General features: G+C 53.2%; 1 protein-coding gene across 1 annotated transcript; it reads right to left on the minus strand.

The window, feature by feature from the left end:
- Positions 1-4,824: 4,824 nt before the first annotated feature.
- LOC112631321 (NUT family member 2D-like) lies at positions 4,825-13,009 on the minus strand. The gene is made up of 7 exons (XM_025396263.1): positions 12,892-13,009; positions 10,133-10,832; positions 8,037-8,165; positions 6,929-7,068; positions 6,404-6,486; positions 6,101-6,358; positions 4,825-5,614 (listed from the first exon to the last, which is right to left on the minus strand). The coding sequence occupies exons 1-7, from the start codon at positions 12,905-12,907 to the stop codon at positions 5,279-5,281; spliced, it is 1,662 nt and encodes a 553-aa protein (XP_025252048.1). The 5' UTR covers positions 12,908-13,009; the 3' UTR covers positions 4,825-5,278.
- Positions 13,010-13,730: the final 721 nt, after the last annotated feature.

Consider the following 13,730-nt stretch of genomic DNA (forward strand, 5'->3'; position numbering starts at 1 on the left):
GTTGGTGGATCATGAGGTCAGGAATTCAAGACCAGCCTGGCCAAGATGGTGAAACCCTGTCTCTATTAAAAATACAAAAATTAGCCGGGCGTGGTGGCAGGTGTCTGTAATCCCAGTTACTCAGGAGGCTGAGGCAGGAGAATCGCTTGAATCTGGGAGGTGGATGTTGCAGTGAGCCGAGATTGCGCCACTGCACTCCAGCCTGGGTGACAGAGTGAGACTCCATGTCAAAGAAAAAAAAAAAAAAAAAGGATTATACATCATGACCAAGTTGGATTTATACTTGGAATGCAAGGATAATTCAAAATACAAAAATAAGTCACACACCACATTAATATAATGAGAGACAGAAATCACATGATTCAGACAAAACATTCAACAAAATTCAACACCATTTCATGACTAAAAACACTCAGCAAACTAGGAATAAAAGGAAAATACTACCACATAATAAAGGCCTTACATGAAATGCCCACAACTAACATGTTTACTAGTGGAAGACAAAGATATTCCTCAAAGTACAGGAGAAAGTCAAGGATGCCCACTCTTGCCACTTCTGTTCAACACAGTACTGGGCCAGAGCAATTAAACAAGGAAAAGATATCTAAAAGGCATTCCAACTGGAAAGGAAGAAGTAAAATTATTTCTATGTACAGATTGTATGGTTTTATATGTAGAAAACCCTAAAATTCCACCAAAAAACCTGTAAGAACTAATACATGATTTCAGCGAAGTTAAAAATGCAACATTATCACACAAAAATCCATTGCAGTTCCATACATTAGCAATGACCAATATGGAAAGGAAATTAAGAAGAAAATTTCAGGCCAGGTGCGGCAGCTTATACTTGTAATCCCAACATGTTGGGAGGCTGAAGCAGGCAGATCACTTGAGGCCAGGAGTTTGAGACCAGCCTGGCCAACATAGTGAAATCCTGTCTCTACTACAAAAACAAAGATAGAAATGAACACAAACAAACAAACAAAAAAACCAGTTTTATTTATAATAGCATGAAAAAGAACAAAATACCTAGAAACAAACTTAACCAAGGAGGCAAACAACTTGGATGCTAAAAGCTACAAAACAACAATGCTACAAGAAAACAAAAAGTATATAAATAAAAGCCAAGACATGTCCATGCATGTGGATTTGAAGACTTAATATTGTTAAAATGTCCATATTACCTGAAACAATTTACAAATTCAGTACAATCCCTGCTGCAGCATTATTCACAATGGCCAAGAGATCCAATCCAAATGTTCGTTGGTGGATGAAAGGATAAAATATGGTATATACATACAATGGAAGACTAAGCAGCCTACAGAAAGAAGGAAATCATGTCACATGTTAGAGCATGGATCAATCTCAAGAACATTATTCTAAGTGAAATAAGCTAATCACAAAAGGACAAATACTTTCCTTCATATGAAGTATTTAAGGTAGTCAAAATCACAGAAACATCAAGTAGTGGTCGCCAGGGCTGGGGATGGGAGTAGGGGGAAAATTAGTATTTAATGTGCACAAAATTTCAGTTGTGAAAGATAAAATATTTCTAAAGATCTAAATTTCACAATGATGTGAATACACATAACATTACTAAATTGTACACTTTAAAGTGTTTAAGATGGTTTTTAAAAATGGAAAAGGCATAGGAATAAATTTCATCACCTAGGACTAGTTAATGGTTTCTTAAACATGACATCAAAACCACAAGTAACAAAAGAAAAAATAGATAAAATGGACTTCATCCAAAGTAAAAACATTTGTGCCTCAAAGAGTACCATCAAGAAAGTAAAGGACAACCCATAAAATGGGAGAATATTTCTGCAAATTATATCTTGTAAAGCATTTTTATCTGGAATATATAAAGAATTCTTACAACTCAATGACAAAACACAAACCAGTTAAAAATTACTAATTGTTGAGTAACATTGCTCCAAAGAAGATATACAAGTGGCAAATAGGTACATGAAAGAGGTTCAACATCATGGAAACACAAATGCAACTATGATGAGATGGAGCTTCAGAACCACTAGGATGACTTTATCAAAAAGAGAGTTGATAGTAAATGTTGGCCGGAATATGGAGAGACGCTGGGACCCTCACACAGCTAGTGGGTATATAAAATGGTTCATGTACACTGGAAACAGTCTGGCACCTTCTGAAATGGTTAAACATAGAGGTTCCATATGGCCCATCAATTTCACTCTTAGGTATGTAGCCATGAGAAATGGAAACATACATCCCCAGAAAACCTTGTACACAAATGTTCTGAGAAGTATAATTCACAATAGCCAAAAAGTGAAAACAACCCAAATGTTCTTAACTGATAAATGGATAAATTTTAGTATATCCATTAATGGAATATTATTCAGCAACAAAAAGGTTTGATGTAATGATACATACTAAAAATGTGAATGACCTCAGAAATATTATTCTAAGTGAAAGAAGACAGATATGAAAGACACATATTGTATGTTCCATTCATAGGGCATCATGTGACACTGAAGTTAGAATCCAAGTGAGCTACAAAAGGGCAGCCACCAGGATCAAGTCCATCCTGGCAGCTGTCAGAAAGCACAGCATGCTCACTAACGGGGGCTGGCCCTACTCATGGTGTCAGATGGAGTTTCCCAGGAGGCCATGGCTTCTTCAGGGATCTGTCACCCAGTGGTGAACGGAGGCGTCTCTGGAGACAAACTGGCCTGGGGCAGCTCCAGCCGCACTGGTTCCCAGATAGTGACCTGGGTGTGTAAGCAGGGAGGCCAAGTTGACAGAGAGCCTCAGGACCCCCCCAGCACCTGCTGTGAGCAAGCTGTATGGCTTCCCCAAGTGTGGATGTGATGACATCATGGGTATTTACAGATTCCCTTTCACTGCATCCCAGGCTCTCCTGGTTCATGTGTGATACACCGCACTTGGGGTAGAGGTGCACTGACAGTCGCAAAGGGCCAAGCCTTTCTTTCCCGTGGTTCTGATGCACGGTTTCCAGATACCAGTCAGGAAGGAAATTCTTGTCCTAGTCACATAGGGCTGCTAGGACAAAGTGCCATAGACTTGGGGGTGGTGGCGCATATTAAAAAAACAAATGTATTTGTCACAGTCTGGAGAATAGAGGTCCAAGGTTAGCATCCCAGTGTGGGGAGATTCTGGTGAGGGCTCTCTTCCCGGCTTGCAGATGGCCGCCTTCTCAATGTGTCCTCTTGTCAGAGGGAGAGAGAACTCTGGGGTCTCTGCTTCTTACCAAGGCCCTAATCCCATCATTAGGGCCCCACCCTCATGATCTCTTCTAACCCTGAATATATCCCAAAGGTCACATCTCCAAATACCATCACGTTGGGGGTTAGGGCTTCAACACAGGAACTGTGCGTGGGGCAGGGGGGCGACGTGTGTTCAGTCTGCCAGAGCCCCCCAGTCAGCCCCACTGTGCCCGTTTAGGGGCAGATTGTAGGGCTCACGTGGGACACAGAGGTGGAGGAAGCACAAGTTCTGCCTCCTAAGAATGGCTCAGCCAAAACAAGGACAAGGACAGTGGGATAGACAACAGCCAGTGGGGTAACCAACAGGAGCTCCAGGGTGTCACTTTCACCTTTAGGTGAGGAAGTTGGCTGGGCACCCACACACACCAGAGTATGGACCACGTTCCCTTCAAACAAGGCTCATTTAACATTCCTAACTCCTGCAAAGGGGCAGTGCTCCCACCGAGCAGAACAAGAGCCAGCCAGCTCTCTCCAATCCCAGGATTTTCCGGGGATACTGATAATGATGGGAGGTTCCAAGAAGCCTCGCTAACGCAGGCAGGCCTTGTGAGTGGGTAGTGGGAGGGATCAGGGCTTCCTCAGCATCTGCCAGTCTCTGGAGCAACTGAAGGGGCTCCCTACACCAGGGGGAAAAAGTGGGGCCAGCCCCTGTGGGTTCCCAGTGCCTGGCATCTCCCAGTTCCTCTGCCCACCCTCACAGATACCCTCCACGGAGCAGCACAGCCCCGAGGACAGAGGCAGCAGCCCTGAGAGCATTTTACAACACAACTACATTTATTCACATTTACACACGAGACACCCAAGGCACTGCTTCCCACCCCCCAGCCCCTTCCCCCCAGGCCCTCCCTTCCTGCCCTCCCGTTCAGCCACCCTCTCCCTCCTCTCCCCTCCCTCTCTGCCCCCCCTTCAGCCACCCTCTCCCTCCTCTCCCCTCCCTCTCTGCCCTCCCCATTCAGCCACCCTCTCCCTCCCCTCCCCTCCCTCCCCTACCCTCCAAAGCTAAGGCCCAGCAAGATCAGCACTGGGGAGGAAGAAGCTTTTGACTTCTTTGGGGCATCGGATTGCCAGACCCCCACCCTTGGGGACTGGCACCAGAAAACCTGCCCGGAAGCCCCTGTTGGCTACAATGCCGCTTCTTCTTCTTCCTGGAGACCAAGGGGTCACCCTTTCTCTTTTGAGACTGTGAGGGACCACCCAGCCCCCAAGCCAGGGATTGCTCCCCAGAGACTCTGAGCCCAGGCCCTGGGTGGGGTGTCTTTTCAGCAGGCGATGGGCTTCTGAAGAGAGGACGCTTCTTGGACTTTGTGGCAGGAGAGGCTGCTAGGCTGAGGCCTCTTCTCGGAGCAGATGGGGACTGAAGAGCTCCCTGGGGTCCCCACTTTTCTGGGCTGAGAAGGCCCGAGGCAGGGACAGGGCTCTGGGGTAGCCACCAGGGCAGCAGCTTATGCTGGGAACCCAAGAAGAAGGCCAGGCTGGGGAGCTCCTCCTCCTCACTTGACCCCTGAGCCAGCCCGTGTGACTCCCTGACAGGAGATCCTCCAGGGAGATCCAAGGTGTCCTTGGTCCCCAGGCCAGGGCACGTGGGTCTGTGGTCCTGGGGAGGAGAGGTTGGCCGGGCAGCTCTCAGCCCAGGGGAATCCTGACATCCTAAAGGCACAGCAGAGTCTTTGGACCTGGCCATGCCAGTGCGGGCTCTGCCTCGTCCCTGAGGGTCTCGGGCAGCCGTCTGGGTTGGGCAGGTTTCCATGCCAACCCCTTGTTGGGGGTCGGGGACGTCTCTCTCTGCTCCTTGGCCAGCTGCATATTTAGAAGAACTTGAGTCCAACCGGGCCATGCCATGACTAGGGGCTGCCCTCGCATGCTCTTTCTCCTTCAAGGGTAGGAGGCGCTTCTCCACTAGCTGCGGAAGGAAAGGGGGCACTTACTGGCACTACCCTGGGTGTGAGCAGGGCCCAGGGTGGTGGAGACCAGGACACTTGGGCGGGAGGCAGGGAAGCCTGAGGCAGCTGGGCTTTATGTCAAAGAGAGAGGGTGTGGCTCTGCCGGGCATCCCGTTGTTGGGCCTCACTGCAGCTTGCATCCTGACTCCCCTCCCTGGCTCCTCTCCATCCTACTCCCTCTGAACCTGCATCTTCCCACCCCGGAGTGGCTCCCCAAGACGCCGAGCATCCCCAGCAGGGTGGGGTTAGACAATCAGGTGGGCCTTGTGTGCTGGGTCCCTCCTGCCCCTGGGGTACCTGGGCAAGGGTGAGTCCTTCCTCCTGCTCCAGCTCCTGGCTTAGGGCCAAGAAATCCATCTGTGGATCTGGGGAAAGCAATTCTTCCAGGAACCGGGGGTGAATGACGGCCTCCACCTGGAAACAGAAGGAAGAAGGCGTGAGCTTCCTGGGCAGGGAGTAACCCGGAGCCAAGGACACCCAGAAGAGATGCAGAAAGCTGCAAGCACCTCGTCCCCACCCTCGTGGGGCTGTCTCATATCATGGCGACCACCAGCTACAGACACAGACCGCAGACCTGGCAGCATACGCACACACAGACAGAGACACACAAACCACACACAGACACACAAACAGACCCACATACGGCACAGGAAAAGACACAGACACAGTTAGCATACACACTCCACACTCACACCCACACAGACACACAAAGACACACGGTAACAAATCACAGACACAAACACACAGCAACACACAGACACACACAGTCACGTCCACAGACACTCAAATCCATGGAAATACACGCACTGCTGAGTAACTAAGGAACAGAGCTTAATTCTAAGGACCTGGGAGTGCTACCCCCTGGAATCCTGCAGACCCCAGCACTCCAGGCCAGCCCACCTTGGTGACAAAGTCTTTCTGGGAACACAGCTTGTCAATGTAGCTCAGGAGGCCCGGGTCTGGGGGTGTCCAGTCCTCTTCCTGTGGCTGCTTCACTTCGCCCTCTTCCCGTTGGTTCTCGGGCTCCCCTGTGGCCCCGAGGGGAGGCCCCAGCAGCTCCTCCATGATGTCCACATACTCCTGCACCACTTCTGGAGGAATCTCCTCGGGGACCTTGGTCTCCGCTGGCCTCTGGGGCCTGGGTGGTGGCAGGCGGGCCTTGGTCTCTGCTCGCCGGTGGGGCCTGCGTGGTGGCAGGCGGGCCTTGGTCTCCGCTGGCCTCTGGGGCCTGGGTGGTGGCAGGCAGGCAGTCGGGGCCTTAGGGCCGGCCTTGCTGGGAAGGTACACTGAGGCAGAGAGGGAGGAGGATGGGTGTGGTGAGGGCCACTCCTCCTGCCTGCACCACACAGGGGAGGGCAGGGCTTGGGGATGTGAAGTAGGTCCCAGGTGGGTCAGGACCACCTGAACCACAGCACCCCCGGAGGAGGCAGGAGGGGCACATGTGAGACAGCATCGCTTGGGAGGAAGTTCGGAGCCACCAATATGCTGTGTACTCTCCTCGCTCATCCCTGCTTCCTGGGCAGAGCATGTGTGGAGTTTTGGATGGGCGAGGGGGGAGAGAAGCTAGGAAACTTGACCAGGTCAATACCCAACATATGCTCCTGGAAGTTGTCCTATTGGAGGGAGAAGATCTCCCTCTTGAAGGGAAGCATGTGGTGTGGGTACAGTGGCCTCCCTTGGCCCCTTTGACCTTTGCCATGGCTCCTGTGGGAATGTGGGAAGCCATACCTGGCTGCTTGTCCACTTCAGGGGCTGGAAGTCCTTGAGGTTCAAGCCTCGGTGGGGCTGGAGGAGGCAGGCACTGGGGCCCCTTCATCAGTTGCGATTTCTGAATCTGCATCTCCTCCTCAGCCTCAAACTCCAGGAACCTGGGGGTGAAGGAGGCCCAGGCTGTGCTGAGAGGGTCCAGACCCCCTTTCCCCAGGACCAGGCAGCGGCCGAGGGCAGGGATGGGAGGAAGTGCCTCCGGTGGACTGTCCAGGCCTTCACTAGGTGCCATCCCCCAGTCCCAGGAGGGAGCTGCTCCCAGAGTTCTGGGCTCACCCTCCCTCACCCGGCCCCTGCAGAGCCCATGGCATCAACGGGGCTTCCTGACTCAAGTCATGGCCACGATGTCCAGGAGGGTCCCAGGGGATCCCTCCTCCAGGTTTCAGCTGGCCAGGGGTGGGGTTGATGGCAGAAGGCGTCAGGGATGATGCCCAGATGCAGGAGTCCTGAGGTTGGGACTGGGGGCCCCTCAAAGATAACCCAGGGCCATAAGGCCTGGGAGACCAATGATCAGGAAGAAGCAAAAGCTGAGCCCAGAGGACAGGGCCCCTTTCCCCTGAGGCTGCTGTCTGTCTGTCTTCATGGACAGGACTGCCCAGGAGCAAAGGCGGTCAGGCCAGAGATGGGGCTCACGGTGTCCTGGGCATAGGTCTCCCCGACCCAACTCCCTGGTCGGGCTGGGATGGGAGAAAACCGACTTCTGGCCACTGCTGTGAGGAGCCTGCACCCCACTCTTGTCTATAGTCACTAGCACCCCTTCTCCCCATCCCCACAGCTGGAGGTGACCCACTTTGGACTGCGATGCTGGCTGCTCCCGCCATGACCTCCAGTGTCAAGGCAGGGGTAGGCCCCAGGCCAGGCAGGGCTGCTTCCCAATAGGGCAGCACTGAGACCCCAGAGCACTCTAGGTGGTAGGAGCAGCTTCCTGAGGGAGCCAGGGGCCCAGAGCATCTTGTGTTTGTCCATATCCTCCTCATGCTCCACGCTGAGAAGCCACCACGGCCACCGGGCCTCTGTCATTCACTCTCACCCTGCCATGCGGGCCCTGCCCCCAGGACCCCAGACTCACTTTTCTGCCATCTCGTAGAAGATCATCCGGTCAAAGTTGCTTGTGTGCTGCCATTCCCGCACGGCCCGCCACAGTCCCTCCTCCAGGCTCATGGTGGGCTTCCGCCGGGCCAGGGATCGGAGAACTGGGCTGTAAACCAGTGCAGTCAGTCCCAGTCTATAAGCCCACCATTCATCCCAAGCCCACCTGGTCCCAACACCCGGCCCCTGTCCTCCCCACACCTGTCCTGCCATGTCCCTGTCCTGTTCTCCCCCAGGTGGGCTCCTCAGGCCCCCCAGGACACGACTGCAAGATCAAACATCAACACAAGCTACCAAGTGGCCTCTCCGACTGCCCCTCGGGTCCTCAGTGTTGAGAAGTGAACTCAGTACTATGGGTGGAACACGTGTGCCCCCAACATTGCTGTGCTGAAGCCCTCAGGGCCAGTGTGTCAGTATTTGGAGGCAATCAGGGTCAGAGCAGGTCATGAGCATGGGTCCCAGTCATGGAATCGGAGCCCTGATAAGGCCAGGAGGAGACGCCAGGGCTCTTCCTCTCAGCCACAAGGGGACACAGCCAGAGGCAGCTCTCTCCAGCCAGGAAAAAGACCCTGACCAGACACCCAATCTGCTGTCACCTTGATCTGGGACTTCTGGCCTCTGGAACTGGGAGACATGAATGTGTCTTGATAAAGCACCCAGTCTATGGCATTTGTTATGGCGGAGCCTGAGCTGACTGAGACAGCATGCACACAGAATGACCTGGGAGCGAGGGTTAAAGTGCAGGTTCCAGGGCCGCAGGACTGAGTATTTAACCAGCTTCCTGGGGACTCTAGAGTAAGGCAGCCCCTGGGGACGCAGCCTCAGGGTCCCGGAGCATGAGGAGCAGGAGCACACGTCCAGAACCAAAGCAGAGCCGTGTCCAAGCCCACTGCAAGCAGCCAGGTACAGCTTCCCACATTCCCACAGGAGACATGGCAAAGGCCTGTGAGCCTGGGGCAGCTCCACTCCAAGAATCAGGGTCCCCAGTGCACCGGGACTCCGCTCCAAGGGGGAATGCAACCAGTTCCAGGGTGCAGGGGCAGTGAGATTGTTGGGGATGAAGATGGGGTCACCTTTCACCTACACCCCAGGCAGGGAACTTCCCTAGGGGAATGGCCAGTGTGTTGCAAGGTGGATGTGCTCAAGCTCTCGTTTGCTCATCAGCGGGAAACACAGGGTCACAGAGGCACCGCAGTGTGGAGAGAGGTAGGGAATGGGAATGAAACCACAAACTCTTCCAGATGCTGAAGTTGCTGCCTCACAGTCACCACAGTCCACGGCCCTGGGCTGCTGGACTCGTGGTGCACTCAGAGCTATCACTGGAGCCTGTGGCTTTGGGGAGTTCTCTCCTAGATGGCCTAGTCCTGATAATCATAGTAATGGGGACAGTAATCATAATTGCTATCATGAAATGTGTCATAGCATGTTCCAGGCACTGTGCTATGCATGTCATATGTGAGCTCAAGTCATCTCTTCACCATCCCCTGAATGAAGCATCATTGTCCCTTTTTCTGGGAGGGATTGAGGGTGAAGATGCAAATACCTGCCCAGCATCGACCCCAGTGTGGGGCCCAAGACCATTCCCCTGTGAAGGCTCCACCACCGCTGTGCTAACTGGACCTCGGCAGAACTGCGGGCATGTACCAGGTTCCATCTGGGCCCTGCAGCTCCTCCTCCCAGCCTGATGTGATGTGCTCTTGGTCATCAATACTGGGTTCAAGGGGAGGCACTGGGGTGTGTACTCAAAGACCTAAACCCAAACCGTAGCTCACGTCACACCAGAAACCCTCTCTGACCTGGGTCTTCTGTAAACATTGTTGTGAAAATTATTGAAAGTAAGGATTGACTGGACTCATGGGACAGTGAAGGGCAGTTGAGATGAGGCCCCTGACAGTCTGTCCTGAGCCGCAGCCAGATTAATGTTGTTGAAAAGGTACCTTCCCATAGCGCAACCCGTCACCCTCACAACCACCCTGCAAGCTCCCCTGAACAGCGGATGAACAAGCTCTCCTGTCCATCCAGCAGCCTCTTTACGTGTGAGCTGCAGGACAGCTCCGGAGCCCCGAGGGCACTCACATGAGGAAGCAGGAAAGTGCTTCGGTGTCAGGACTCTGGGGAAGGTGCCTCCGGGCCAGGGGCTTGTAGTGCTGCCAGAGTCGGAAGTTCTCATAGACACTCTTGGGGTTACAGGAGTTGTCCGGCGGGGACTTAGCCTGGGAGGAAGCCAGGCTGCCCTCTCCATGAGCCCCTTGTGGGCATGGCCCAGCATTCGCTGGAGACACGATGGGGGGCATCTGGGCAGCTGGTGGTGGTGGTGGTGGAAGAGGAAGGCCCTGGGACCAGCCTCCCTCACAGGCCTGGGTGCCCCCAACCACCTGGGCAGCCATAACAGGCACCACAGGAGTAGCTGCCAGGAGTAGGGGAGGCGGACACACGACACCTCCGCAGAGGGTGCCTGGAGCCTGCCAGATGAGGGGGGCCTGAGTTAGGACCAAGGTCTGCGCCTGAGGGGCCTTCACAGGCCCCACCTCTGTCCTCATCTGGACAAAGCCGTTGGAAGCCGCGGCCCCACTTGGGCAATGACCATCCTGTCCTGCCACCAGAGATGTGCTGGGGAAGGCAGACAGCACCAGTGGGCCGCCTGTAGGAACCCCTGCAGTCATGAGGGGTGGCCCCTGTGCCAGGCCGGGAGCAGGTGTGGCGAAGGGCAGAGCCGTGAACACAGACAGGGAGGTGCCAGGGTTCATGGTCACGCCCGGTCCCAGCACTGGGTATGCTGTGGAGAAAAAGGAAAGAGGTGAATGAGCTGGGGTCTCCAGGTCCACACTAGTCACTGGGGAATCAGAGGGGAGTCCCAACAGCTGAGGGCATGTGACAGGGAAACTGTGCAGCTTGCAAGTGTCCCTCAGTGTGCATCGTATGCTCTCTTCATCCATGGGAGAGTCGCTCCACTAGAGAGCCTGGCCCCGGTCACCAAGACTCCCTGACCCCTGTCCCCCAAGAAGCAACAGCTAAGCCTTCGCTGCCCGAGGGTCTCCCTGGGGTGTCCCTGGCAGACCCTGTCAGCCTCACAGGATCTCCCAAGCCATGGGTCAGGGATGAGTCTCTCAGCAGCTTGGTGGTCCTCAGCGTGCTCAGCAACAGGTGAGGGGCCTACCCCAGGGCAATGCTTGGCACTCAGAAGGCCGAGAGGAAGTCAGGAGCTTCCGAATATTATGGCCCCATCTCCTCTTCAATCTGCCTTTCCCCTGTCTTTCCTAGCTCAAACACAACAAAAGAAAACCACTGGATGGAAATCTTTCCCAAGCCATTGCCCTATGAACCCTGAAGATAATCCATAACTCATCATGCCCAGCATACAAGTGATTGTCCTGGCACCACCAACAGCAAGTGCTAAATAGGGGTCAGATTCGGGCCACCCTTTCCTCAGTACTTGATGGTCCCAGCTGCCACTCAGGAAGCTCTGTTCCCAGGGAGAGGTCTGAGAGGCAGTGGTGGAGTCCCCTGAGATAGTGTCACTGCACAGCCAGCAACAGCTGCACACGATTAGAACACAGCCAGCAAATGGTAAGCAGCAGGGCTATCAGGGAAGGTGTCTAGGGATTTTCACAGCTGCTGCTCAGGTTATAATAGGTAGTGGGATAAGGAGCCCATCTCTGGTCCTTCTCCTTTAGGCTCCCAATAACTGAACATAGCGGCCAACCAAGAACAAGAGGTTCTTGGGCCACGGGCCAGGGAAGGCAAAGTTGTCTGGAACTCATCTCTATTCACTAGCACCTCATGCAGTCTCTAGTCAAGGGGAATAAGGGATACAGCACATGCACCTCATCATTCAGGACGCACATCCTAACTTGAATAATAATATTAAGAGAACCATCTTCCTATTTGTGCGCTACTCTCCTTCCTCTACTCCTTGAGTACTCAAGGAGTAGAGGAAGGAGTAGAAACCAGCCTTTCCAGACCCTTCCACTGAGAACCAGCAAGAATCCACACCTGTCCCCCATTCATGAGGCTGTATAAATGGAATAGGAGCAAATTCTTCATCTCCACAGTAACACAAAGTGCAGAGGACAGGCCATGAGCTAGTAGACAAGAGGAAGTGGGTCTGAAGACCTGAGCTTCCACAAAACGGCAAGCAATTCAGAACAACTCAGGAAGCCCAGGCCCTGTGTTGCCAGAACTTCCCAATCTGCCCCCACCCCTGTTAAATCAAAGCCAACAGCTACCTGAACTGACAGAGAAGCCAGCTCTGGGAGGGAGCTGAGAGGCTCCGGGCTGTGGCAGTTACAGTAGCCCCCAGGCTCGCCCACCCAGAGGTTGTCACTACAAGGTCTGTCACAGTCAACCCACCCAACAGTTTTCCGGCTGAGACCACTTCTCCCCACTCCTCCCTAAGATCTAAAAAACTCCAGTCTAAATCCCTCTGAGCACTATGGAAGGGCACCTTCCAGGTGTCTGAAGACACGGCACAGGACTCAGGCTTGCCTGTCATCCTCCTGGGGCCACCAGCACAATACGATCCCACCACTCTCTACAAACACACAATGACATGACCTGTCTCCCTCTAGAAAGGATCAATCCATCCACTCCAACCTTTCCCCTACACGGTGTATTTCCCCAAGCATCTTGGTCCACCTCTAAGGATTCGTCCTCCCTAACCACAGACTCAGGGTGCCATGGCCATCCCCAGGTGTGATGTCCTTGGGGACATCCAGTGCTCCCTCCCTCCTCAACATCAGCCCAATCAACTGTCCCCAGGGGCAGTGTCAAATTTGAATTCCCAAGGAGTTGAGGCATGGCAGACTCGGATAATGCCCCCATCCCTACAGGCTCACCTCCATTTGAAGCCATCCCCTCAGGCTGGGCACTGACCACCGCTGTCTGGCAGTTTCCGCAATGAGAAAAGTCAAGGGTAGGACCAAGAGAGTGACCTGGCTCAGCAGATGCTCCTGAGTCCAAGTGGAGCAGGGAAAATTTGAATGTAAATAGGTTTGGAACATAGGCCCCCAGACATTCTGCACAGGGGGAGGGGCAGTGGGCAGCTGGTAGGGGTGGGGGACATTCTGTGAACGGCTTCAGCCATTAGGCAAGAACCTGAGTTTCCCTTCCAACTGGACGGCAGCAACACAGATGGTGTGCATCTCTTTAGGCAACTTTCAAATTGTCCTAACTCACAGCAAAAGCTAATATCTGATTTCCCCTTTACTTCCATTCTTTATCAACAGACCTCCTTTTGTGCCAATCAACCCATGCTCCTTCCCACTTTGGCTCTTTCCCACTCTCGATGAATTTCAACAGGGAATGCACTTCCTGAACGCAATTCAGAACATGTTTTCGGTCTGAAAACACAGGGGTTCTTAGGAAGGCAAGGGGACTGGGTGTTTGAAATCAGAATGGTCTCAGCTGATCCAGGCTATTAGGTGGTTGTGTGCTCATCCTTGTTTCAGAAGCAATCCTTGTGCCCCCAGGTCATGTATGTTGCTGGAATCTCTGTCCACACCAGCAGGCCAGCCTTACTTCCCATCCCCTTTGCTGGAAAGCCTCAATCCAGGAAAGAGTGGCTATGCAACCTATAGCACCAAGACCAGAAATCCTTTCATTTTGTTTCCCAGCATACTGTGGGAAACAGCCTGTCTTTAAAAAAACTTCATTCTCATTTTCACACTGAGAATCG

This window comes from Theropithecus gelada, chromosome 9, assembly GCF_003255815.1.
Source record: "Theropithecus gelada isolate Dixy chromosome 9, Tgel_1.0, whole genome shotgun sequence".
Classification (NCBI taxonomy): Eukaryota; Metazoa; Chordata; class Mammalia; order Primates; family Cercopithecidae; genus Theropithecus; species Theropithecus gelada.

What these genes read in the sequence shown, in the direction of transcription:
- LOC112631321 (XM_025396263.1), bottom strand. An exon ending in TTCTACGAGATGGCAGAAAA is followed by an intron (nt 7,069 to 8,036) that starts GTGAGTCTGGGG and finishes CTTCACCCCCAG; the next exon opens with GTTCCTGGAGTTTGAGGCTG. An exon ending in AGAAAGACTTTGTCACCAAG is followed by an intron (nt 5,615 to 6,100) that starts GTGGGCTGGCCT and finishes TTCTGTTTCCAG; the next exon opens with GTGGAGGCCGTCATTCACCC.